The sequence below is a fragment of the Mastomys coucha genome, unplaced genomic scaffold (genome assembly GCF_008632895.1).
Source record: "Mastomys coucha isolate ucsf_1 unplaced genomic scaffold, UCSF_Mcou_1 pScaffold15, whole genome shotgun sequence".
NCBI classification, from domain to species: domain Eukaryota; kingdom Metazoa; phylum Chordata; class Mammalia; order Rodentia; family Muridae; genus Mastomys; species Mastomys coucha.
In genome coordinates this window covers 129,098,018-129,125,457 of record NW_022196897.1, presented here as the reverse complement: position 1 = coordinate 129,125,457, position 27,440 = coordinate 129,098,018, and the positions used below count along the sequence as shown (strand labels likewise).

Below are 27,440 nucleotides of genomic sequence, written 5' to 3'. Positions count from 1 at the left end.
CCCCCCCCCCCCGTTGGTTAATAAGAGGTTTCTTACTTGGGATTTCTAGGGTGCTTTCTCATGTTTACACTGAGGGCATACCTGAGTTATACAAGCTAGAATCCAAGCATGAAAGAAAGAGGGTGCTCCCTGGAATGGTTCTGGGGCAGGGAATGGGAATGTGCAAGAGAAGTGTGCTAACCCGGCTGTATCTGTGAGTGCTCGTTTCCTTTTCCCCTCCGCCCATACCGAGACCAGGTTGATTCAATCACTTGCTAAAGTGGTGGGTCCAGAATTTAACCTTGTGTCTTTTTGATTTTAGAAACACTCATTTTCTACCCCCCACCCCCAAACTAGTCTCTTTTATTTTGATTTTAATGGGCAATGTTGTTTTCTCTGCATGTATGACTGTGTGATAGTGTTGAATCCCCTGGAACTGGAGTTATAGGCAGTTGTGAGTTGCCATGTGGGTGCTGAGAATTGAACCTGGGTCTTTTGAAAGCATAGCCCCAGTGAGTGCTCTTAACCACTGAGCCATCTCTCCAGCTCCCAACCTAGTGTCTTTTAATTCTATTTAGTGAAAACGTTCTATGGCCTGGGGAAATGCTCTCCTAACATGTCTTTAGACCCAACTAATTCATTCATTCATGATTGCTTTAGCACATACATAAACATTGATGATGATGATGATGATGATGATGATGAAGCTCTGTTTCTTCTGATTGCTTACCAGCATTCAGTCTTTGGGTTGTTAATGTGTAGGACCAGCTCTCATCCCTTCTGTTAACTTAGTAGTGCATTTGGAGTTAAATGGGGCCAAGTAATTTGCTTTGTCCCCATTCAATGATATTGTCTGGAAATGTTCAAAACCGTTTAGCCATGAGTTCATTCTCTAAGATGAACATCAGTACTCAAAAACAGTAGCTCCTTCAATAAGTGCACAGGGCAAAGGTTATAGCTAACTCCAGACAGATGCATCTCAGGAGCAATAAGCAAACCTTTGTTGTTTACACCCATAATGCTGGGGTATTCTTATCATGACATAAAACAGCGTACATGCCAATGTAAACTACTGTTCTTGTCTGCTGACTCAAAGCAACTTGGGAGGAAGATTACAGTCCATCGCATGTCTTATTTCTTGACAGGAGGGACATCACCTTCCTCAATTATTAACTGAGTAGATCACCACATCTGGCTTATTAGCAGATAGTTTGCACTGTATTATATGGAACAATGCTTTCTTTCTCCTTTGGTCTATCTTCGGGATATATTTATTTCCAATGGGACATATTCTGTGGGGTAGACTGAATTGGTATTGATTCTTTAGTGTGATGGGATAATACACCCAAATCCTTGTCATGGTCTGAGTGAGCCACTCCACCCCACTTCACCCATTTGTATTACGGATGCCCTCCTATGTGTGCACATATGGAGGCTGGAGCTCAACTCCAGATGTCTTCCTCTCTTACCCTACCCCTTAGTCTCTGAGACAGGGTCTCTCATTGAACTTCAGCTCACTCCCTGGTTCAGTAAGCTGGCTGGCTGGAGAGCACCCTAGATATGCTTGTTTGTCCCCCCAGCTCCAGCACTGGGGTAACATAGACTTGTGATGCCAAATTCTCCTTCTACCTAGGTGCGGGGGTGGGGAGGGACTTCAGGATGAGCAGAGAGCACTTTACTGAGTCATCTCCCCAGACTCCCATGTAACTCCCCACTTTGGCTGTCTGTGAGCCTGTCATTTGAGCACCAGGATGTGAGCAGACTTGCTGCTGAGGAAAGCCTGGATGAACCTGTCTGGCAGGGCTTCTGACATTACTAACTCAGAAGGACAAGAGCTATGGTGCTGTCTCAGCCGATCAAAAGACCTGCAGCTAGACGAACCGTTCAACAGGGCTGGGGAACCAGAGAGCAGCGATAAATACTTGTCATTGCTGGACTCTTAGTTCTGGGGTGGTTTGCTCTGTAGCAACAGCTGATTAACACATGATGTTAAAGGCCATGGATGATTTATGGTACCCGTTACATGTGGGTTTTGCTCTCTGGGAAGCTGGAAATCAATTCATCACCAGCAGTGTGTGGGAAACCTTCAAAGTACATGCTCTCCTCCACTTGGGCATGAAAACCTAAATGTCTTAGGAGAGGGAGGGAGGGGGGGGAAGGAGAGCGAGAGACAGTGAGAGCAAGAGAGAGAGAGAGAGAGAGAGAGAGAGAGAGAGAGAGAGAGAGAGAATGACCATACTATCCCACACACAGATCTTATATTGCTTTGCTCCAGACTGAATCCTTTATTACACAGGCTTCTTGGAGTGATAATAAACTAAACAAAGATCTCAGTGATTTCCTCTATTTTTTTGTTTTTGTTTTTGTTTTTATTTTTATTTTTTTGTTTTTTTGAGACAGGGTTTCTCTGTATAGCCCTGGCTGTCCTGGAACTCACTCTGTAGACCAGGCTGGCCTCGAACTCAGAAATCCGCCTGCCTCTGCCTCCCAAGTGCTAGGATTAAAGGCGTGTGCCACCACCGCCCGGCGATTTCTTCTATTTTTAATAACCGACTTTCATTTGTAGCATAATTATGTGTAATCCATATGGTTGGTAATATATGACACTGCTAATCCTTAACTTAGAAGAGACTAGTCGTTTTGATAATGATTTTTAAAATTGTGTGTGATATACATGCACTTCTAAGTATGTGGTTATAGAAATGTGAACATGTGTGTGTGTGTGTATGCTGTGGTCATAGGGGTGCATTTAGTGTCTTCCTCACTGCCTTCTGCCTTACTGCCTTGACAAAGGGTCTCTCACTGAACTGAAGGTCTGCTCTTTTTCCATCACCATGTCTTCCATCACTTAGCCATGCCCAGCTGTTCGTGGGTGCCGAGGATTTGAACTCAGGTCCTCGTGATTGTACAGCAGGCACACTTACCTACTGAGTTAACTCCCCAGCCTTTGATAATGATCTTTAAATATTTTAATATGATAAATAGTTATAGCTAGGAATAATCTCATCAAATAGTTCAATAACTTTCAACACTAATTTTACTTTTGAAATTTTCAAAGCCTAACTATCATATTGAGTGAATGTATGTATTTTAAAGCTTGTTTTCAACTCCAACTGCTATTTCCATAATAAAAGTTAAAATGAAGCACAATGAGAATATTTATTGGAGAGCTGGAGAGTTTATTAAATCCTTAGACTGTAAGGATTTCTGTTAAGTTCAAAGCATCTACCCTCACCTCCTTGGTGAGAGAGCAACCGTGATGGCTCAGTATCACCAGTCTTCCTAAGTCCCTGTACACGTTGTGGAGTCCTCACAAACACACACAAACAGTAGTTAGAAATTACTAGAAGGACATCTCAACACTTACATGATAGACCATTTTATCTGCCTGCATAGTTAGGAAGCCCTCCCCGAGACAGCTTCAGCAACATGTTATTATTGTAAAGACTTTGAAAATCTGAAATCAACAACAAACAAAACCGGTGTTAAGTAAGGCCCATAACACAGCTAGAAGGCACAGGAGAAAGTGCCAGGTCCTCTGCTGCAGGACTTTAGCAAGCTGGCCTTGGGTGGCCTACACAGCCACCTGTCAAAAGAGCATCACACGTCTCTTGTCCCCCTGACCCTCCATGCAGTCACATAGCAACAGGCCTCCACAATGGCAGAACAAAGAGGTCCTCGCTCGATGCCCCTTCCTCCCAGGGAGCTGTATGGGCAGCTAATCCCGAACACAAAGCAGCCGCGGCTCTCCATTGTTAGGCGCCAGCCCCGAGGGCACATCTGCTGACCGGCTCTGGAACGTCCCAGCGCGGGCCGGCCGGGTTATTTAGCAGGCGCGGACCAGGCCGTGGCCTTCCGGGAGCCATGTACCGCCGCAGCTACGTCTTCCAGGCCCGCCAGGAGCGCTACGAGCGCGCGCAGCCCGCGGGCCCCACCGCCCAGCCCGGGGGAACCGCGCCCGGCCTGGCCGCGTTGCAGGCGCTGGGCGAGCGCGTGGCCGCCCAGGTCCAGCGGGCCCGCGCGCTCCAGCAGCGCCACGTTGGCCTGCGGCGGCAGCTCGACGCCTTCCAGCGCCTGGGCGAGCAGCCCGGGCCCGAGGACGCGCTTGCCCGCCACGTCGAGGCCAATCTGCAGCGCGCCCGGGACCTGGCAGCCGAGCACGCGCGGCTGGAGAGGCAGGAGGCCGAGGCGCAGCGCGCGCTCGACGAGTTCCGCAGCAAGTAAGTGGCGCGGTTAGGGAAACTGAGGCCCCGCGTGCGACGTGGCGGGAGGCGTGGGGCAAGTGCAGACTGTCCCGCGGAGAGAGGGGCGTTGGGATGCGCGGGTCTTAAAGACGCCCAAGTCTCAGTTCCATAGCACTTTCCGGTTCTGGCTTCATTTACTTTTCCTATGTTTTGGGATGTTAGGTAGAACATGCAATGGACCACACAGGTTTTAAATGCATAGTTCGAGGTTTTGGTGCTTAACTTGAGCCAACAGCCAAATAAGCAAGGTGTTTTACACCACCCCAGAGATGCAACCTTCCAGTTCCCAGCGCACCCTGGTCCTATAATTTCAGAATATGCAGTCCCACATGACCGATTTGACTACATACTTTTTTCCAATTTATTTATTATTTATTTATTTATTTATTTATTTATTTTTTGGTTTTTAGAGACAGGGTTTCTCTGTGTAGCCTTGGCTTCCCTGGAACTCGCTCTGTAGACCAGGCTGGCCTTGAACTCAGAAATTCGCCTGCCTCTGCCTCCCAAGTGTTGGTATTAAAGGCGTGTGCCATCACTGCCCGGCTGTGCCACCACCGCCCGGCACTTTTTTGCAATTTAATACAGGTATATATTGTACCTTAACCACATTCTCCCCTGGGTCCTTTATCTTCCCTTTTCTCATTTCTCCTCCCTCCCACTTATCTTTCTTTTTCCCCTATACAATTTCTTTTCTTTCATTATTTGTGTGTGTGTGTGTATGGCTTTATATGACTATATACAATCTAGGAGCTACAAATTAGAGAAAACATATTTGCTTTCTGAAACTGGCTTAGTTGGCTTTAATGTTAATCTCCAGTTGCATCCATTTTCCTGAGAACAACATAATTTTCTTTTTTTATGGCTGAAAAATTCACTACACACACACACACACACACACACATATCATCTGTCTTTATCACATTTTCTTTATCCATTCCTTTGTTCTTGGGTGCCTACATTGGTTGCATTACTTAGCTTTTGTGAAAAGAGCTTTGGTAGTCATTGGTGCAGTACCATGCTTTTGGAAAGTTCTAATGTCATATAACCGTCACAGCCAAATCCTACTAGATCATTTACTGAGAGACTGAGGCGCAGAATGGGAAGGGATTTGGGGAAGAATGCCTGTGAATGGCCGTGGCATCCAAACCCACACATGCCTAGTCTAATTGTCTTCATGGTGTTGTGGATGACATCTGGGAATTATGTGTGAATGAATGAGTGAATGTGTATATTTTAAAGCTTGCTTATCAAGTCCAACTGCTATTTCCACAATAAAAGTTAAGATGAAGCATAATGAGAATTTACTGGAGAGCTGGAGAGTTTATTGAATCCATCAATCTTTCTGTCCCTGGTTTTGAGCCATAGGAACCAGTTTGCAAGAAGGGACCTGAACCTCCATATCTCATGGGGATAGAAGCCTTGCAGGAGCCAGTGGGGAGCAGGGCTTGAACAGAGGCTTGTCCTGGCTGTACATTCTGCCCAAACCAAAGTCTTGGAAAATCCATTACTGGGTTCCTGTAGTGTGTGTAGGCTCTCCGTCAGAGGAAGCTGGTGTGCCAGCATGCACAGGGAGGAGCACGTAACTGCAGCCTTGGCCTCAGCACTATAGCTAAGCATGACCTTGGCTCTCCCTTCTTCTCCCCCAACAAGGTTTCTTTATATGTGCCTTTGGCTGTTCTGGAACTCACTCTGTAGTCCAGGCTTCCCTTGAATTCACAGAGATTTGTTGCCTCTGCCTCTGGAGTGCAGGGATGAAAGGAGTGCACCATCACTGCCCAGCATGATCTTGGATTTTTTTTTTTTTTTGATCCTCCTGCCCCCACTTACCTAGAGCGGAGATTACAGATGTGTTTGGAATTTGGTGTGGTGCTCAAATCTAGGGCTTTGTGCATTCTGGGCAAGCTTTCTATTACTGAGCTGTAGTCGCCCCTTCTGGATTTTGTAGACTATGGAATGCCACACTAAACTACTTATTCCATTTTGGTGGGTCAGTAGCCCCCCTTCTTTTGGTGGGTGTGGTAAAGTGCACATAATGTGAAAACACCATCCTAATCCTTTGGCATACACTGTTAGGTGGTATTAAAAACACTCACAGTATTGTGCGGCTCAGACCCTGAAGCAGCCTGATGGATTGCCAGGTTGTCCTGGGTCCCTGCCAGGTTGTCCTGGGTCCCTAGATGGCTGTCATTTGTCGTGGTTTGGATGAACATGACTCCCAGGAGACCTCACTGATTAATAACTACGTTGAAATTTCCTGGTTGTAGAAGTTTGATCTTTTGACATTATTGTAATAATGAACACTGGGCCCCAAGACCTGGTTGCTCCCAGCAATGAGAGAATCCACCTGTACATTATGACTTTGCCCCTTGATTTAAAACTATTGTGAAATAAAGTTGCCAACAGCTAATAGCTGGGCATATAATAAATTAAAGGTCACGTGTCTTTTATCTGGGAGTTGAATAACCAAAGATGGGGTAGAAACCCCTGACTGAGTTGTATGGCCACCACGGAGCAGTTCTTCACACTCTGTGGTTGATTTAATAACTCCTTGGCTTATATACTTCCATTTCCCCAAGGAGAGGTTTTAATATTTTGTGTTAGTGAGATTTGAAAATCTTTATACATACACACATATATACATACACACACACACCACTCCACATTCATCCTCATTTATGGACACACACACACTAACCGACTTGCATGACAAATTTGTTTTTTCCTTTTCAAGGTGAACTGATGTGTAGCTGAGGCAGGTGAGAGTCATTAGGTAAACGGAAAGCAGGCGCCTCGAGGCCCACAGCCTGTTAGACATGCTCTCCATCTGGAATGTGGATAATTTCACAGCCATGTTTTCAGTGCATCAAAGACTAAATAAAACAGTAAACAATAAGAACTATAAAAACTAGGAAAAAGCACAAAATACAATGATGAATATAATCAATTATCCAAATTGCTGGAAACAAAACAATAATTTATATAAACAACTAGATAATGGAAAATAAAGTACGTTTTTACTTTATGAACTCACTGATATGAATATGGGAATTCTTATCATGAATTTCATATAATGAAATCACTTCTCTTTAATATATCTAGATGAGTCTTTATAGCATGAAAATTACCCATGAGACAATGTTGCTGTGCTCATTACCAAACATGTTGTTAAGCTGCAGAGAGTCTTAGATGTTCCTATCAGGAAAAGGCCATGAGAAAATTAGATTTTTGTTAACAATGTTATTCTCAAGGATAATTACCTATTTACAAAACAAGTTCTGACTCTATTAGAGCCACACAAAGAGGAGTGACTGCAAATGACCTCTTGGTGTGAAATGTAAAACTAGTTTGGAGCCACTCACCATACAGCAAGCTGCTCTTGGAACTGGCATACAGTATTGGCTGGGTTGATTGTCCTTTCATCCCTTTAAGTCTGAGAACACAGAGGTTACACCCAGTACCTTCCATGGCTGCCAGAACTTGACTTTGACCCATGGGCCAAGATGAACAGGCCACAGAAAGTTGTGCTGTGTGGGTTGGGCTCAGTGTTAATTAGAATTGGTTTCTGCTGTGAGTAACAGAAACATGAAAGTGATGTGGGCTCATTGGTATCCATTAGGATGGATAAAGACAGAGATTAAATGTTTGTAAGGATGGGCTGCACTGGGCCTCCAAGATCGGAAGGTGAAGCTGCACAGCTGCTATGGAGAGGACTTGCTCCAAAAGTTAAACACAGTCTTATTGGGGACACAGCATTTCTGTTTTTCAGCATCCACTTGAAATACTTGAAATCTGGCACTGGAAAAGGATAGCTGTCCACCCATGTTCACAGAAGCACCATTCACAGTAGCTAAAATGTATAAGTACTGAGGTGCCATTGTCAGATATTTGTCTAAGCAAATATGGTATATACATACTTAGACTATATACATAAATTAGAATAACATTCAGCTTTAAAAAGGAAGGAAGGAGCAGCCCTGAGCCTCCGACAAAGGTCATTAGTCAGGGAAATCCCCTAGCTTGGATAACTAATGACAAGCTAGCTGCCCACGATGCTAGCTTGCTTGACAATACACTTGGTACTGGCCCCCTATCACCCTTCCTTACTTGACAACACACTTGGTACTGGCCTCCTATCGCCCTTCCTTACTCCCTGCGCAAGGCTCCTTGAGGTCCTTTCTCAGATAAGCTACTTACTTGGCTTCGGAAAGATTCCAAACTAAGAGAAATGGGAGAAAGACTCAGGTCTTCATGATTGTGAGAAATGGGAGAAAGACTCAGGTCTTCATGATTGGGCTGTAACCACTTGAGCACTGAGTCATATCCCATATTCCTAGCCCCTGAGCAAGGTTCTCAGCCCCGTTCCTCATCCCTCCTCAAAGGTAGCAATAATCCCTTTCTTTGCTTGTGAGGATGAATAATATAATACAGAAACATTGACATGTTGCAATGTGAAGGAGCACATCAGTTGAGGAAATCTGTCATTTGTTACAGACTGAACGGAGCAGCTTTCCTGTCTTCATCCCGTGTTTGAGTTACGGCTATGCTGAGATGTAATGCCCGCATCCTCAGGTGGGGTGGGAAGCAGCTGAGGTGCTCCAGGGTGGAAGACTTCTCTGTCGTTTATAATTTCCCATCATTTGCATGTGCTTGGTGGCCTGAAAATTATTGGGAAGCAGTGGCCAAGGAAGTGCGGAATTAGCTATTTCTTTAAGGTTAAAATCGCCTCCTTGAAGAAAAGGGCACGATGATATTGAACTTTACATTGGCAATGTGATTTGTAACAGTGAAAAGTCTAGATGCTGTTTAACTTGCCTGTGTGTCCGATTCGCAGGTACGAAAATGAGTGTGAATGTCAGTTGGTGCTAAAGGGAATGCTGGAACGGCTTAACAAGGTGAGCAGACCACAGCCTTGGATTTAAGGAGCTTTCTTACGGCTACTAAAGATCTTGCTGCCATTTTCTTCTTTGACTTCTTAACGTCCGAGAGTCTTTGTGAGTGAACTGACACACAAAAGTACCTTAGGACGCATTGTATGTGGTCTCATGAGAGAAACATAGATCACAAAGCTGACAATGTTATGTTAGGTGTATTAACCTGTTTCCCATAATATAATGACATACCCAAGGATGGGAAACATGTAATGAAGAGAGGGCTCTGTACCTCATAGTTTTGGAAGTTGCTAGTACAATTACATGCCACTGGATCTGGTGAAGGGGCCCTGGCTTAGATCAATTGTGGGAACATGTGAGGTGAGCTTGCATGGCAAATAGGAAGCCATAGTTGGGGCCTGGGATGCAAGGCCCTCCCACTATGCCCCATCCTTTAAGGTCCTATTACCTCTTAATACTTCTGCCCTGAAGACCAAGCCCCCGACACATGGACCATAGTTCTAGGCTATCAATATGATAGCATTATAGCAAAGTGCCCACTGATGCTTTATCCAGATCCACAGATGACAAGTGGCAGTGTTTATTGTGTAAACTGATACCTCTATTCTCTTGGCTGATAGTCTTGAGGCTGCTTTTCTGAAGCCAAGGACTCGAGGAAGAGGGGAAGAACCATTTCCCTTGAAGCTCCCTCTTTTTGAAGCAGAGAAATAGCCACAAGGGAGGTGCCAGGAATTCTGGAACATTCCTGCAATGGTTACGTGAAGTTGTTCCTAGGGAGGTTAGTTTCCTTTTTCCAATTGTACATCGCCAGCTGGATTGGGTTTTCTGCTGGATCTGGGAGAGTTCTGCTGTGAGTAGCAGATTCTGTTGTGGACAAAAGGGTTGGACAGGCACAGGCATGGCTAAGAGCTACAAGAACCATCTTTTCTGGTCATGCCAGAGCTCACGCATTAGGGTGGAAGGAGTCATGGAATTCTGTTGAGGTCACGTGGGCTGCCAGCCTTCCAGCTCTCCCCTGCTCTCAGCCTCATCCTTCTTGCTGATAAGACACTGAATGTGTCCTGTTTGTTCGTTTTGTCAACTTGACACATACTAGAGTCATCTGAAAAGAGGGAATGTCAGTTGAGAAAGTGCTCACACCGGGTTGCCAGAAGGCAAGTCTGTAGGGTGATTGATGTGAGAACCCCCGGACTGGTGGTCCTGGATAGTATAAGAAAGCAGGCTGAGCAAAGGCATGAGGAACTACCTAGCAAGCAGCAACTCTTCCATGGCCTCTGCTTCAGTTCTGGCCTCCAAGTTCCCACAGCCCAGCTCCTCCTTTCCCCAGTGACAAACTCCCCAAGAGCTTCAGCAACTGCAGGACTCTGCATCCCATGCATGGTGTACTGGCAGGTTTTGTGTGTCAACTTGACACAGGCTGGTGTTATCACAGAGAAGGGAGCTTCAGTTGGGGAAGCCATGAGGTCCAGCTGTGGGGCATTTTCTCAATTAGTGATCAAGGGGGTAGGGCCCCTTGTGGGTGGTGCCAATCCTGGGCTGGAAATCTTGGGTTCTATAAGAGAGCAGGCTGAGCAAGCCAGGGAAAGCAAGCCAGTAAGGAACATCCCTCCATGGCCTCTGCATCAGCTCCTGCTTCCTGACCTGCTTGAGTTCCAGTCCTGACTTCCTCTGGTGATCAACAGCAATGTGGAAGTAAGCTGAATAAACCCTTTCTTCCCCAACTTGCTTCTTGGTCATGATGTTTGTGCAGGAATAGAAACCCTGACTAAGACACATGGCAGGCATAGGCCGGACTATTTTGTATTCATGGTTCATTCTCTGCTTCCTAAAGACTCTCAGAGAAACAGTCCCTCAGAAACCAGACACGAAGTGCTGCAGGTTAAAGGTGGTCTTTAGGTCTTGATAGTGGATCCTTATCTTGGGATGCTTGACCGGTTAGCACTTGTACAGGTAACAAGGATGTGTCCTGCACCTCTTGCTGTGGGAATGTGACTCACTCAGCCCAGAAGCACAGGGCGTGCACACTCCAGGAAGTGAACCTTACTCATTGAGGGTCAGCAGTGCGTGGATAAGTTCCCCAGTTGTCCCTTCCTCAGAGGAGAGAGTTCCACAAGTCTCCAGGTTTTTTAGCAGGATTGAGCCTTGTTCACAATGGTGATCTGTCCACCTGGCTCGCTCTCTGCACCACATTGTTCTCTGTCTGTGGATGTCATCAGCTGAGAAGGAGGTTGGAAGAGTGGAATTCTCACCCTGTGGGTCAGAAAAGTGATTACATTTTTTATTTACATTTGTTGTTGTTGTACGTATGTATGTGGTCACATGTGCCATTACCTGTGATCAGAGGACACCTTTAGGGGGGTCTGTTCTCTCCCTCTACCACATGGATCTTGGGAGCTGACCTTACGTCATCAGCCTTGGCAGCAAGTATACTAACTGCTCAGCCATCTTTCCAGGCTTGGGTCAGAGATTTTGCTCCACAAGTCTGGAGATGTTTGCTTAGTCAAACTGATTTTTTGCCTCTCCAATTAGTCTCAGGGTCATTTCCTGGAATGTCACTTGCAGGAAGATTTCACTCTTGGGTGTAGCTGTGGGAAGACATTGATTCAGTCTTTGGTTCTTTGTTCACACTTGTGTCACACGTTCACATTGCTCATGCAATTGGACTTCCGGACCGGAACATTTTTGGCTCTCATCAGCACATACATTAGAGCAGGCCACTCTTTGTTACCCGCTCTGAAGGGAAATAAAACCCTCAGCATAACACTTAAAACAGTATGGCCAGAGTTAGTCACATGCTCAGCCTATTGATGGAGCAAGAGCTGCAGATGGCTTTTAAATAAACATTCAGGTTTGTACAACTTCTATGATTCATTGCCACATATGTGTACTTAGAAGATTACTGGCTACCAATAATCCCCGAGTTTGTTTATCAGTTGAGAGGGCTCTAAGAAATGAACTTTGAAGCTTTACTCTCCCTCTTGTCTTTAAATTGAACAGTTTAAACTGATTTAGACGTGTTTACTTAAAGACAATGAAAAACATTGAAAGGCTGGCTCACACTGTACCATTTACTTGCCTCTGACATCAGCTGTGGGATAGAGCAGGAGGCACTGAGGTCTGATGGAAAATGATTGACCATCTTCAGGGTTACCAGCTTCTACACTCCAAGACTTCCTCACTCCAGGGGGCGGGGGGAGGGGGTCAGGACTGGGAAGAGAGGCATCTAGGAGGAGGCTGGAGGGTGGAGAGGCGTCCAGGAAAGGAAGGTTGGGGAAGAGCAGGAAGAACAGAATGAGGCCAAGGCCAGGAGCCTCAGCTCACCCAGAGTCTCCTCCGGATAGATTTGTAACATTTCAGGGAAGATTTTTTTGATATCCAGGGTTGAAGGTAAAGTGTTTGTAAATTAAATCCTAGCTCACCAGTGGCTTTAATGAACTTGGTTCTCCATTCTTTAGCAACTGGGTTTTGAAGCTGTCAAGGATGATTGAACCTTGAGCTTTGTCTCTCTGGTTTCTTTCTCAAAAATGGTAGTAAAGTGCTTTCATAGCATGCGCAAAACCCTGGTTTCTGTCCCCAGCACAGTGGGGGCGGGGGCTGTAAATACCCTGGGCCAAGTGGAACTTAACTGTGTGTCCTCAGTACCTGGAGGGGGTATTGGAATCCACAAGAGCATTTGCATTTATAGCTAGCTCTCCTATGATCTGTGATCTGTTTAGTGAACCGTCTACTCTGTTTTGAGCTCACACAATATCAGGGTTGGATTATTTTCTCAAATTAGCCAGTTGACGCAGGCAGTCAGTTCTGAAAAATCTAGATGCTTCTGTTGCTGCAGCGTTTGGAAATTCAGCTGACAGCATCTCAGGCATAATGAAAACACAAGCGTCTACACATTTCTGCGCTCTGGCACAAATAAAAGAACACGCTTCCAAAATAAATTCTCATCATATCAGCAACTGCACAGTGCCGAGGTGCTGGGTCTCCTCTGGGATTTTCCGGGCAGTTTAGTACATGATTGTCTTCCAAGCAAGACATGTGCTTACAGAAGCATCTGATTATCCTACTTCAAAGACAAGTATTGCATTTTTATTATTGTGACAGGTGGCTTTGAAATATTACTTTGTGGGGAGCCAGTGCTGGTCCTGGCATAATCCCCAGGGGTAGGTGTCGAAGGATGGTAGGTGGTAGGATGGGCTCTCCATTCAGCATCCTAGAAAAGGCATGGCAGGGTCTAAGTCCTGTACCATCTATGTTACACCTGTTAATGAATGGAGGTACCCACTGATCCCTCCAAAAGACTTTAGGCTTGAAATGTACTTACTAGATCCATAGATTCCATGGATTTGGTTGAAGGACCACGAAGGGATTAAAACTGTTGGACAGATGGACTGTCTGTGTTCTTTTATGATCTGCAAGAAGATGGTCCAATGTACTTAGCATGTATAAAGTCTGTCTCTATTTCTATCTCAAAGGAGAAAAGTAAAGGAAGCACCTTGCTTTGATCTTATACAGTGACTTCCATGGTACACTTCACTTGCAGGACGGTATCATTGGCTTTAAAAAAATTGTGAACAGACCAATGTTCTCCAAGGTCTCTTCCATCTATAAGATTTTGAGTGTTTGATTTCTCTTAGCAATAATGTAAGGGACAAGGGGTGTATGGGATTCCGTTTCTAATTCTCCAGTAATTGTGGGTCAAATATAGGTTCATTTTTGGTTAAAAAAAAAAAAGAGCATCAATAAGACTTACCTATGTTAGTGCATCCTAACCCTATAGGGAGGGCTTAAAAGGGACAGAGGGAAAGTAGAAAACATCCAAAAAATTGGCTCTGTGTCTTTTTATGACACTCCATACCTGTCCCAGATAACTCCAGCTCCAGGGTGGTGAGCCCCTACACATCAAAGGACTATTCCCGAAGGAGGTGGGGGACACATCCAGAGTATTGATTCTGACCCAGACCCCAAAAGCCCACCGGGCATGAGTAGATTCCCTGACGCTCTGGCTCTCCAGTGTCATAGGTGTAAAGATAGCAGTGTCTGGGATGGCCACTCGAAGCAGGTCCCACGGGACAGTCAGAGTCTGGGATGGCCACGCGATCGAGGCAGGTCCCACTGGAGAGAGTCAGAGTCTGGGATGGCCATGCGAGCGAGGCAGGTCCACTGGAGAGTCAGCGTTTCTCCGTCCTTCCCTGGCAGCAGCAATCAGGGATCTTCCTACAGCTATTTTTTTTTTTTTAATAAGAACAGTTAGAAAATCAAGTGACATTCCAGAGAATCAAGTGACATTCCAGAGAATACATTCCAAGGGCTTTGCTGGACCAACAGTCAAAGTGGGGAGTGTCTCAATAAACCCTGGCCATTCACTTATTTTGGTTATTTTAACTCTCTCACTGGAGAGTAGTGTCTCTTAAATAGTTTGACCAAACCTGTATTTACTTTTATTAATGAAAAGCCATTAGTAGCATTCATCAAGAAAAGTTCTTCTTTTTTTTTTTTTCCGAGACAGGGTTTCTCTGTGTAGCCATGGCTGTCCTGGAACTCACTCTGTAGACCAGGCTGGCCTCAAACTCAGAAATCCACCTGCCTCTGCCTCTCAAGTGCTGGGATTAAAGGCGTGCACCATCACTGTCCAACTCCAAGAAAAATTCTTAAGAGGTCAGTACAAAACCATTTGGCAAACGTTTCAGGTATTGGCAGGTGTGCGTAGGCAGTGTTGTTTTGGGGAATGGGGATTCCTGACAAACCTTTAATGTCACACCAAACATACTGAAGCATTTAAGTTAATTTCAGACATGAGCACAATCTTTAAAATTATTATTTTTATTATTATTGTATGTATATATAAGTGTGTGTGTATAATGTGATGTGGGGTAGGGTGAGGTGGGGCTACATGCTGTGGTGTGTGTGTGTGTGTGTGTGTGTGTGTGTGTGTGTGTGTGTGTGTGAAGGTCAGAGGACAACTTTGTGGAGTCATTTCTCTCCCTCCACCTTCATATAGGTTTGGTATATCAACTTGAAACTCAAGTTACTGATGTCGAGATACAGAACAAACATAGATGTATGTAAATCTAATGGCTATTTGGAATGTGAGTATGTCTAAACTCTTGGCCTTTTCTTGATAAGGTTTCTGGAGCCTGGCACTGTGGACACTTAGGCTGTAGTAGTCTTTGTTGTTCGAGTGTGGTGGGAGGTGAGGACTGTTTGTGTACTGTAGGATTCTTACAGCGGTCTTCCTCACTCTGCTTTCAAGTCCTGACAATAATTGTACCTCTGGACATTGTCAAATGTCACCTTGAGTTCAAAATCTCTGCATCATGAGTTCTCAACTAGGTCTACTGACTAGCCTACTGCTTTATTTAGAATTCAGCATGTAGGGGTGGCAAGATGGCTCCGTGGGGAAAAGCTCTTGGTGTACATGGCTGATGATCTGCTTAAGATCCCAGGAACCCATGGTGGAAGGAGGGGCTCAGCTCCTGAAAGTTGTCTTCTGATTTCCACCCATGCAAGAGGGCTCACGTACACACACACACACTCATACGTATACACAGAGTGTAGGAGAGAGAGAGAGGGAGAGAGAGAGAGAGAGAGAGAGAGAGAGAGAGAGAGAGAGAGAGAGAGAGGGGGAGAGAGGGAGGGAGAGAGGGAGGGAGAGAGAGAGAATCCTAGACCCACTGAACAAGAATCCCTTATTAATCCTACTTCAGGCCTGTGCTTCTACACCGGTTCTCTTTACACTTAAGTGCTCTTGTGACCCTGGCATGGCTTTTTTGTTTCAGGAAGCCGATGAAGCCTTACTGCGTAACCTGCACCTTCAGTTGGAGGCACAGTTTCTGCAGGCAGACATCACTGTGGCCAAGGACAGGTACAAGAAGGTAACCAGCATGTGTGGAAAACCCTTTCTCCTACAAAACCCAGTATGGGTTTGGTTGAACAGGAGACTGGCTGCTAGCGTGAGCAGCTTGTGACTACAAACCCTGAACTGGCATGAGCCAGCCACTGGACAGGACTTACCCAGCAGGGGGTGCACAGAGAGCATCAGCGGGCAACGCCAGGGTGTGCCAGGGATTGTGATGTTAGGTTTTAGTGTCTGTCATTTACAAAATTTTGTGTAGTAATTTACAAAATGATGTAGGCAGCTCTATCTCTACTAAGCAGTCTACTGTTTTATTTCAGAAAAAGTGAAGAGAAGGGAGAATGTGTGTGTGTGTGTGTGTGTGTGTGTGTGTGTGTGTGTGTGTGTACTGGCTAGTTTTGTGTGTCAACTTGACACAGGCTGGAGTTATCACAGAAAGGAGCTGCAGTTGGGGAAGTGCCTCCATGAGGTCCAGCTGTGGGGCATTTTCTCAATTAGTGATCAAGGGGGTAGGGCCCCTTGTGGGTGGTGCCATCCCTGGGCTGGAGGTCTTGGGTTCTATAAGAGAGCAGGCTGAGCAAGCCAGGGGAAACAAGCCAGTAAGGAACATCACTCCATGGCCTCTGCATCAGCTCCTGCTTCCTGACCTGCTTGAGTTCCAGTCCTGACTTCCTCTGGTGATCAACAGCAATGTGGATGTAAGCCAAATAAACTCTTTCCTCCCCAACTTGCTTCTTGGTCATGATGTTTGTGCAGGAATAGAAACCCTGACTAAGACAGTGTATTTAAGGTATTGTGTTACAGTTCTTAGCTGTGCCTTTGAGGCAGCCAGTTAACATCTTTGAGGGGCTGCCTCCATCCATCCATCCATCCATCCATCCATCCATCCATCCATCCATCCATCCATCCATCTATCTATCTATCTATCTATCTATCTATCTATCTATCTACATTACTTTATTTATTTACATTCTAAATGTTGCTCCCCCTTCTTGGTCCTCCCTCCATGAGTTCTTCACCCCCTTCCTTGGGCATTCCATTTCTACAGGATTAAGTGCATCCTTTCCCACTGAGGCCCAGACAGGGCAGTCCTCTGCTATGTATGTATCGGGGGCCATGGACCAGCCTATGTATGCTCTTTGGTGGGTGACTTAGTCTCTGGGAGCTCTGAGGGGTCTGAGTTAGTTGATACTGTTGTTCTTCCTATGGAGTTGTCATCCCCTTCAGCTAGGAGCCTCCTCTCTCAGAGTATCCTGACCTTTCCACTCCCTTACGTGTCGCTGACAGGCGTGATGCTGGAGGCCTTGGCATACCGTACAATCAAATCCTAGCATCGTGTAATTGTGAGTGAGCAGCCTGGCCTCTCTGGGCTGCTTCCTGTCTTTAAGATGTGAGTGGTATCCTCTTGGGTGCTGCTCAGGGTTAGCCATGTGGTAACAGAGAGGGAGGCAGTGGCCTTAGGCTCTGGTCTTCTCTGACTGCCCATATGCTAACCTGAATCTTAGGTCTGTTGTGCCTTGACTTACCAGCAGGAACTGAGAGCCAGGAACAGGGAAAGCAGTGGTTCTAAACCTTCCTAGTGCTGCAACCCTTTAATATAGCTCCTCTTGTTGTGGTGAACCACCCTCTGCCCCCCCCCCACCACCACAGAGTTATTTTTGTTGCTACTTAATAACTATCATTTTGCTACTGTTACAAATTTCAATGTTTTCCCACAGTCTTAGGTGAGCCCTCTGAAAAGGGTCGTTTGACTCCAAAGGGGTCGTGACCCTCAGCTTGAGAACCGCTGGGATAAAGGGAATGAGGTTATTTACAGCTGACCAGAATTCATACCCTACCCCTCATCTTCCTTGTTATTGTGTAAAAGAGAGGAAACCAAAGCCAGGAAGTGTCCTGCGTAGAGTTAGCTGCAAGTTGCTAGGGCTTCGAAGACCCTATTCCTGGGGTGAATGGGGAGTTTCTTATTTGTCCCGAGGGCCTCTATCTGCTCTCACCCCAGGCTAGAATTTCTTGGTGAAGCTTTCCTTTTGTGGTGTTCTTTTTTGGGGTCCTTGTTTCACTGAGACAGTAGTCTGTGCCTCTTTGCCAAGGAGCTTATTGTAGCAGCGGAAAGCTGCTCGGGCTCATAGGAAATGGTGGGGGCTTCTATACCCCTGGAGCAGCCTTGTTCAGTGGCTGATGGGAGTCTGTGTGTAAACTCCTAGGGCTCCTCTTGTCTGGGTAGCAGGACTTGGAGGAGATTCTCAGCAGCCTGATCTCCATGCCCACAGGAGTGCCACAGATGGCATGCCCTGCTTGGCCAGTGTCCTTTCCCTGCCTCTTCCCTGTCCTGTTAGTCATATGGCCCTGAGTCATTGCCCAACTCAACTGTCCACACCCAGATCTTTCTCTGGGGAAACTCCGACTAAGACAACTTGGTAATTTAGAGACAGTCTGGAGCTGGGCAAGGGCGCAGCTAGCCCTGTGTTCCCTCCCACCCTCCCACCTCCCTGTGTGTGCCCTGCACTCTGTACTGTAGTGCCCTCTCCTTGGCAACCCTCCCAGCCTCTCACCAGGCCCTTGCCTGTTTCCTCCTCCACACCTTCCAGCTTCCTTATCAAATTTATCTTATCTAGTCCTGAGAGCAATGCCTTCGAGCCAGCCTAAAGGAGGCCTTTGGAACAATGGTGGGACGCTCCCCTTCATTATCTGTTAGGACCCAGTCTGATGAGGAAGGGCTCAAGTCAGCCCTGAGATAGTGAGCCTTGTTCCACAGTTGCATCAGTGGAGGGCTGTGGGGATAGTGTGAGAGAGGGGAGCATTGGTCTCACCTGAAGGCCAGAGGGTGGTCTTTTTCACTCATGGGCTGGGGCCCTCGTAGTTTCTTGGACACGTTGACCAATGATTGCTTTCTGTAGATGGCTGTGTTATCAGTCATTGCTCAGAGCTGGGAAAGGTACATTGTATGGTAAAGGTCACCAGGCATCCCTGTAGATGGTTAGCCCTGTCTCATAAAAGGACCTTTATTCTAGGAGACTTTGAAGCTGACCTGAGAAGACACTCCTATCCCATAAGTCATTTAGTGTAGGCGTGGCTGGTTAAAGTTGTCCTCTGAAACACTGCCCTGTACTGTCACAGCCCTTTGTAGCTTCCAGGCCTTGTTTGGTCCCCTTTCTTCTCAGGCACCTGTCATCCAGGGCTCTGTGACGTCAGTGGCAATGTGTGAAGGTACCTGAAGGGAAATGGCAAAAATAAACTGAGCCCGTTTATTCTTCTGCCCTGTTGCTTCTGCAGATGTGGAATGCCCACTGCCAAGATGCCATCAGTGGCAGCTGCAGCTTATCCCTCTGTCCTTCTGAGTGTGGTCACAGCTGTGCGACAACGTGTGCAGGCACTCATTCCTGGGCTCACATAGGGTGTGTGTGTGTGTGTGTGTGGTGGGGTGAGATTCCAGCAGCTCAACTTCTGATAAAAATGCTTTCCCTCTGCAACAGAATCTTCTGGAAATTCAGACCTACATCACCATCCTGCAGCAGATCATACAGACTGCTCCTCAAGTGTCCCTGGTTACTGGTGGAATGAGGGAGGTAAGTATTGGAGCCATGGCTGCCCGGAAGGCTATCCAGTCCTGAGGGGAGGGGCTGTACTTTGAGTCTTCACTCCCATTCCTATGGAGGTGTTGACCTTCACAGAGAGAGGTCCAAGTACAAGCACCGGCCGGGTCTGACTGCTAGAACTATCCCAAGTTAACTGCTACCTACTTCTGAGTGCTGTTCAAGCGTGAGGTTGTTCTTTGTTCAAACTGTAAATGCTGATAGATTATGTTAGGTATTTTCTCTTAGGAAACAGGGTCTGTTCTCCTTTGCATACTTCATAAGTGACTGCCCAGCTGGCTTTCAAGACGCTTTGCTGTATTGGCCTCTTTTCTATTGCTGGCGACTCAGTATTAGCATGGGCAAGCTATAGAAAGGATCGTGTTGACTTCCAGTTCTGGAGATTCAGGCTCAAGGGGCTTCAGTGTTCCTAGGTACAGTGTTCCTGCTGGTAATGACTTACAGAGCACTACATGTCAACCAGTCGTGTGTGTGTGTGTGTGTCATCTGTCTGTCTGTCTGGGACGTTTGAACTTTTCTCTTCTCATAAAGCTAGCAGGATTCATCAAGGGAACTGGACCCCATGACCTCCAACCCAGATTACGTTCTCTTGGCCTCTTTGTAGTCTTGACTAACCTCTCCCTCTTTCTTTTTTGAGTCAGTCTTGCTCTGTAACCCAGGCTGGCCTGGAGCTTTTAATCAACCTGCCTTGGGCTTCTGAGTGTTGGGATTATAGATATCACTTCCATATTCCCAGTGCTTCACAAAAATGGGACTCAGATACAGCAGAAATGCGCAGAGGCCACAAACCCTGTTTCTGCTGTATCCGGCTGTGGTTATAGTCCCTCTAGCTCTGAGCTCTTGCTTTACATTCCCGACAGAGCTTGTTTTCTCACCCTTCATCTTGGTTCTTGTTTTGTTTCTCTGCTAGGTGTGTAGTGAGTCTGGTTGTGGTTGAATTTGCATCCCGCAGTAACTAATGACGTTAGGTACCATCTTCTGAGCTTATCTGCTGGATCTTCTTTGTTAACGTATCTGTCCACCTCTTTTGCCAGTTTCTTACAGTAGGGATGTGCCTAAGCCTATCCAATTTGCTATAATACAGTTCCATAAACTGAATAATTTATAACGTACAGAAATTAGTTTCGCAGAGTCTGGAGTCTGGGAAGTCCAAGATCAAAGCGCCAGCGTCTGGTTTGGGGCTGTCTCGGCTGCCTTTCTTGGTGGAAGGTGGGAAGGAAAAAAATTGGGTGAATTCCACATCCTCTCACGTCAGAAGTACAGAAAAGGAGAAGCCCCACCCACGAGCTTCTTCATAGAGCCCCATCCTCAACTCTGCTCTGTTGGGGATCCATCTGGGGGGCATCCCAACAGTAGCAGACTGTTCGCTTTCTTATTCTCTTTAGCATTTTGGTCATGAAATTGAAACTTCAAGACATTTCACTTTCAAAGGCCAGCTCTGTTCATGACTGTGAGCCTGTGGCATGCGTGAGAGATGTAAAATCCTTTTCTCAGTCTAAACCTCCCGTTTCCGTTTCCCATCTCCCATTTAGATAATGGCTGTTGCACTTGTGAGCTTTATACCCGCTCTCATCACCTGCAGCAAGTCTGCACAAGATTGTGCAGGTTTACATAGTCATGCATGGGGTGGGGTCATGGGGGTCTAGCCTTCTCTAAGAGCGATTGGCTGTTGATGACCGTGGTGGGCGATACTTACTGACTTGGTATGCACAGGAAAGACAGAGACGTAGATTTAGGAAGCTTTCTGTCCTGTTCTTTGTGAATCTCAGCTCAAGAGTTCTGGGCACTGCTTAGGTAAACACGTGCAGGTTTCCTTCATTGGCTCTCACATTTTTTTTTTTTTCTAGAAATTTGTAGAAGTCATCTTGGCACACATGAACAGTTAGCGTTTGAATGTGAAATGTTCCTTACAGGCTCATGTGTTTGAATGCTTAGTCCCTTACCTTTTTTTTTAAGTTGGCTTACTTTTGGGAGGTCATGGCACCTTTAGCAGGTAGAGCCTTGCTGGGGAAGTGAGCCAGGCCTTAAAGGTTTCAGGCTGTGGTCAGTTGGCCTCTTGTTTTGAGAGGCCAACTCTCTCAAAACCCTACTCTGTGGCAGGGTAGTGCATCATGGCAGGAGCAGAACAAGAAAGGCTAGGACACCCTGCTTGTTCCCACTAGGACCCCCTTCTAAAGCTGTCACTCCTTTCCACAGTCATATGTTAGTGACCGAGACTTCAACACACGAGCCCTTGAGATCCACAGTACAGCAATTCCTTGTGAGGTGTTGGTGGGCAGGGCCCTCCTTCTGTATGTGGCTTGAACATGGGGAGCACTGGGTATAGACCCAGGTTTGGGTTTCTGGGGCTTTGAGGCAGTGTCCTCTGTGTGGCAGGCAGGGCTCCTGAACAGTTAGCTGTTAGCTCCTGAATCACTGGGATTTTTTTTTTTAATTTAAACATTGTTTTTTTTTCAAAGATTTATTTATTTTTTATAAAGACTTATTTATTATTATAAATGAGTACACTGTAGCTGTCTTCAGACCACCAGAAGAGGGTGTCAGATTTCATTACGGGTGGTTGTGAGCCACCATGTGGTTACTGGGATTTGAACTCATGACCTTCGGAAGAGCAGTCAGTGCTCTTACCCGCTGAGCCATCTCACCAGCCCTTATTTATTTATTATATAGAAGTACACTGTAGCTGTCTTCAGACACACCAGAAGAGGGCATCAGATCTCATTACAGATGGTTGTGAGCCACCATGTGGTTGCTGGGATTTGAACTCAGGACCTCTGGAAGAGCAGTTGGTGCTCTTAACCACTGAGCCATCTCTCTAGCCCCCAAATAAGATTTACTTATTTTATGTATATGAGTGCACTGCAGCTGTCAGACACACCAGGAGAGGGCATCAGATCTCATTACAGATGGTTGTGAGCCACTATGTGGTTGCTGGGAATTGAACTCAGGACCTCTGGAAAAGTAGTCAGTGCTCTTAACCTCTCTCCAGCCCTCACTGGTATTTTTGAATAAGTGGAGAGGCAAGTCATGGCAGATTCTGGACAGGCCGCAAGGGGGTTCCCTTCTGGACTGCTCCACTGATCATCCGTAGGCCAGTGTCGTGGCCTCATCAGGCCTCTACTTGCCTTTTACCTTTTGGGGCTCGATGACTCCTGCCTGGCACTGTGGCATAGCTGACAGCTCAGGGCACAAAATGATTTTCACCTTCAGAGGCACAGAACCCAGAGCCAAATGAGCATCTGCATTCCACAGTTGCCTTTTCACAAAAGGGCAAATGGAGGCTTTGAAAGTCAAATGTCTGTCTGGCTAGCCAGTCTGTGGCACAGACAGCTCTGTGCTTGGATCTCTTGCTCTTTGTGTCTGAGCTTTGGCTCTCAAGCACTTAATGGTTAGACGGTGGCCACTGTGGGCCTGTTTGCGTCAGCTTGGGCTGTTGTAACAGGACTCCCTAGTTTATCACTCAGAGCTCTGGAGACTGGAAGTCTAAGATCAAGGTGCTAGCAGAGTTGGTACCTGTCGCAGGCTCTTCCTCACTGTGTGCCGCATGGTGGTGGTTGGTGGAGGGTAGGACCCCGGTACCTTTCTCTTCCTTTTCTCGTTAGCACTAAATCCTAATGGAGTTCCATTTTCATGACCCTAGTCACCTTCCATAGGTTCCCACTCACTGTCTTGGCAGATCAGGGATTGGCACATGAACTTGGGGGAATACAAGGAAGGGGCCCTACTCCTTCATTGCCTCTTTTATCTTTGCACTTCTTTGCCTGCATCTGTCTGCATCTCTCCCTGCAGGAGAAGCTGCTCACAGAACGGGAAGTGGCTGCCCTGCGGAACCAGCTGGAGGAGGGCCGGGAGGCAGTCACCCACCTGCAGGGACAGAAAGCTGAGCTGCAGGCCCAGGTTTGCTCCATATGCCTGTCAGGATCTTCGGCACATCTTATTGAAGTGGTACATGAAGGCATAGATATCCAGTTCTGTGACTTGGTACACAAAGGCATAGGTATCCAGTTCTGTGACTTTTACAGACTCAACACACCTGTGTGCCCTGCACGGCAGCATTCTGAGCAGGTGACCAAACACCTTGCTTTGCCCTGGGCTGAGGTTTCCCAGGGTGTGTGTTTTAGCACTCTGCTAAGAAGAATCCTGGGACATAGGATGACAGGGATGGAGATAGGGACATGTGTTCACCCAGCCTCATGGTGGTTCTCTTCCTGTCTTCATTGAGTCCCACCTCTTCCTACTAAGGACAATAACCCATTTCATCATGGACCCATTTGCCTATATCAAGCCTGTTAACACTTAAAACACAAACACACACACACACACACATACACACACCCCAGGGTTTTAATTATAACTTCACTCAAATCCTGGTATCCCTGTTTTTCTGTCCTGATAGTCTCTCCTTTGGAATTGGTGATGGTCTGGGAAGAGTGCCCGCAGGGAGGGAGGAGGTTGGGTTGTACTAGTGTTTGCCTCTCATTAGATGTCTGCTAGTGTGAGGCTCACATTTCTGTTTCTTTTTAGTTATGGTTTTTTTAGTTTTAGCTTTCATGGTTCACAGCCCTGACTGCTTCACACGTTCTCATTTCCATGCAGATGGGCACCGAGACGGGGAATGTCAGGTTTAAATGCTGCCCTTCCTACAGCTGGGTAACCACACATCCCAAACCCATCAATTGACATTTAGTAGGCAAGAACACTCAAGGAACAGAAGAGAAAAAAATCTGAAATTCTGACTATAAAACCCTGGGGCATCTGGGTTGCTGCGTTACTCAGGCCCTACCATTCAGAGCCCAGAGCATCCGGAAAAACTTAACCTGGATCCTCATTTAATCACCATCTCTGACATCCTGTTTTCCATCCCCAGTGGGCCCCTCACAAATCTCTCACTGTGCACATTCCCAGGATCCACTGGTAGGCAACAAGGAACAGTGGTTGCCCCCTGAGTGGAAGATCACAGGAGAGAAATCGAGTCATGATCTAGAAATGCATTCTTTTCAAGACATAACCATGGCTCAGGGACTAGATATTTCTTGGTGACTGTGGTTTCTTTTGAGGACTGAAAGGGGTTTGGAGGGAGGGGAGTGGAGAAGGGAGAGATGAACAAGTGTTTATGTTGAGTGTGGTGTATGTGTGTATGTGTATGTAATATGTATATGGTGTATGTGGTACATATGTATATAGAGTCTGTCTGTAGTATTTGAGAATATGAGGTGATGTGAGTGTATTTGCTGTGTAAGTATGTAGACTATATTGTAAAGTATGTGTGATATGCATATTGCATATGTGTGTAATGTGAAGGGTGTGTGGTGTGTGCATGTGGCATAGTTTATATATGTGTTTATATGTGGAGTGTGTAATGTCAGGTGTATGTGTGGCATGTGATGTGCATATGAAGTGTGATTTATTTATATAGGGCTTATGTGCATGCATGTGGGATGTGTGTATTGTGTGAGTGTTTTATATGTGGCTGAGGAAGTAGGTGTAGGCTCAGTCACAGTTCTGGAGTCTGTGGTTTTCAAATTGTTCGTTGAAATTCATTAAGTGTAAAATGAATTCAGTAGAATTGACTGGTATAAAAAAAGAAGAAAGTTGGCTGGCGAGATGACTCGGGTTAAGAGCACTGGCTGCTCTTCCAGAGGTCCTGAGTTCAATTCCTAGCAACCACATGATAGCTCACAACCATCTGTAATGGGATCTGATACCCTCTTCTGGTGTGTCTGAAGATAGCTACAGTATACTCATATACATATAATAAATAAATAAGTCTTTAAAAAAAGAAGAAGAAAGCAGCAATATGGTGCTGAGAATAAGAAGTGACAGAATATGCGGCAGTTAACAGTGTAGAGTTTATTCTGGAAAACTTTTGTCTTAAATGTATCTGTATATATTTGTCTACACATGCCTTTGCTCAAATGCACATATATGATGTGGCTTATGGTATGAAATATGTCACTTCCTGTGGTCTGGGTGACAAAGTTGAAAACCACAGCCCTAGATACTAAAAAGATCAAAACCCTAGCCTCAAATGGAAAATTCTAGTTCTGGGGGGGGGGGAAGAAAGAATGTTTGTCTTTCTTTGTGTGCACATATGTTTTTGATGGCTATAAAAACGTGAGATGTAGAGGAAGTGTGTGATCTATCAATGTAGGGTACGTGTGCCTGCATGTGGGATGTGTGTATTATGGTGTGTGTGGTACATGTGACTGAGGAGGCAGGTACAGGCCTGTCATGGTCCTGGAAACCCATATTTTTCAAACTGTTAGTTATAGTTCATTGGGTGGGAAATAACAGGCTTGGCCTGGTTTCTGAGAACATGAGGTACAACTGTTGGGTCAGGCCCTGTTCTCAGCCTCTGACACTACCGAGACTTAGCAGTGTATCTCTGTGTCTAAGGCAGGGTCTCACTTTCTTTTCTAGGTTCCCTTCCTGTCCCTAGATTTTGTTAGTCTGGTGAAGTTCGTGGACCCCTACTCATAAAATGTTGTTGAAGGCAAAAAAAAAAAAAAAAAAAAAAAAAAAAGCAAACTAATTCTATAAAGATGGTTGTCCAACATTACCAAATCATTTCATATATTATACAGTGTCCTTGACTCGAGGGGGTCATGTCTGGAAGAATCTACGGCAAGCTGAAGTAGCCTGAGGTGCAAATGGTTTTTTTATGGCTCACCTATCTATTACACACCCTGACCTAACAGCACAGCACCCTTCGAGTGTAGGGTGTGTCCTGGCTGACTCAGCGGTGGCTTGCCACCACAACTGTGGCTGTGCAGGAGGGCGAAGCACAAAACAAGGAGCAGTGCCTCTACAGAAAGCACGCTGCTTCCACATTGCGGCAAAGTGGTCCAGCGCCAGGTCTGTGATGCTCTGCAGCTGCTTGTGTCAGAATCCAAGAGGGATTAGCCTTCACAAGCCCACAGATACTGAAATTCATGCTTGCTCAAGTCTCTGAAGTGCTTAGTGTTTGTGTGTAAACTATGACGTTCTCCTATAGGCTTTAACTCAATCCTAGGAACTTATAACACCCAGTTTAGTGTGAATGGGTATAAGTAGTTTTATCTTTTATTACTTAGGAAATGATGACAAAAATGGCCGTGTATATATTCAGCAGAGACACAATTAAAAAATACTTCCAATCTCCGATTGGTAGAGTGGGACTCTTAGGATCTAGGGATGACTATTTAGTAACGAAATACAGCTACTGGTCTAATGAATCCCAGGGGTGCTGCCTTCACAGGTTGTCATAGCCCATGTATGTGATGTGGCTCCCTCATATTTTCTCATTTTTGCACTGTTCTGTAAGTCAGGGAGTGGGACAAGCAGGTTGGTCTCTCTGTTCTGGGTCTCCCAGGATGACATAAAGGAGTGCCCCCCCCCCCCGGGCCCCTGCTGGAGGATCTTATGGGAGAACTTGCTTCTGGTGTCATTCATGTGGTTGGTACAAATCAATTCCTCCAGCCTAAAGCAGGGAGGATCCCGTTTCCTTATTGGCTTTAGTCATGGAGGCCGTGTGCATATATGCCAGTGCTGTGCATGAAGTCCTGGGTCTAACCTTCTGACTCCAACTTCACGTCTCTAGCTTCTTCCTCTTTTGGGGCCTATGTGATTAGGATTAATTTAAATAACTTACTTTTAAAGAAAAAGTAATTAAGAGCCTTAACACTTACAAGGTCCCTCTCGACACGTAGCATATTCAGAGTTTATCATAAGGGGCCAAAGTTCACAGAGACCTTGATCTTGTCTAATTAGCTCTAATTGAAAATAATAGTTTCTGACTTATTGGGGTCTGTGTGGATCTTGAATTTTCAAGTTTCCAGGTAATGTTGACAGTCCTGATCCAGGAATTATGAGAACCTGAGCTGTAAGTGGCAGTCACGGGATGGGG

At 46.0% G+C, this 27,440-nt stretch overlaps 1 protein-coding gene and 1 long non-coding RNA gene across 5 annotated transcripts in view; one reads left to right on the top strand and one right to left on the bottom strand.

Annotated features, from left to right (window-relative positions):
- The first annotated feature begins 3,504 nt into the window (after positions 1 to 3,504).
- Positions 3,505 to 27,440, top strand: part of Bfsp1 (beaded filament structural protein 1) — a 34,398-nt gene continuing 10,462 nt past the window's right edge. The window contains exons 1-5 of one of the 4 annotated variants that reach the window (XM_031372088.1): positions 3,505 to 4,199; positions 9,055 to 9,115; positions 15,886 to 15,981; positions 19,436 to 19,528; positions 23,345 to 23,452. In XM_031372088.1, the coding sequence (XP_031227948.1) occupies positions 3,844 to 4,199; positions 9,055 to 9,115; positions 15,886 to 15,981; positions 19,436 to 19,528; positions 23,345 to 23,452 (714 nt within the window). In that variant the 5' untranslated portion in view covers positions 3,505 to 3,843. Of the gene's footprint in view, positions 4,200 to 8,639; positions 8,793 to 9,054; positions 9,116 to 14,728; positions 14,765 to 15,107; positions 15,196 to 15,885; positions 15,982 to 19,435; positions 19,529 to 23,344; positions 23,453 to 27,440 lie in introns of those variants that run through there. The other 3 variants (XM_031372090.1, XM_031372091.1, XM_031372089.1) reach the window with 3 other exon arrangements.
- On the bottom strand, positions 13,274 to 14,318 carry LOC116091054. The gene is made up of 3 exons (XR_004118921.1): positions 13,965 to 14,318; positions 13,431 to 13,518; positions 13,274 to 13,319 (listed from the first exon to the last, which is right to left on the bottom strand). It is a non-coding gene; the product is annotated as an uncharacterized LOC116091054 (long non-coding RNA).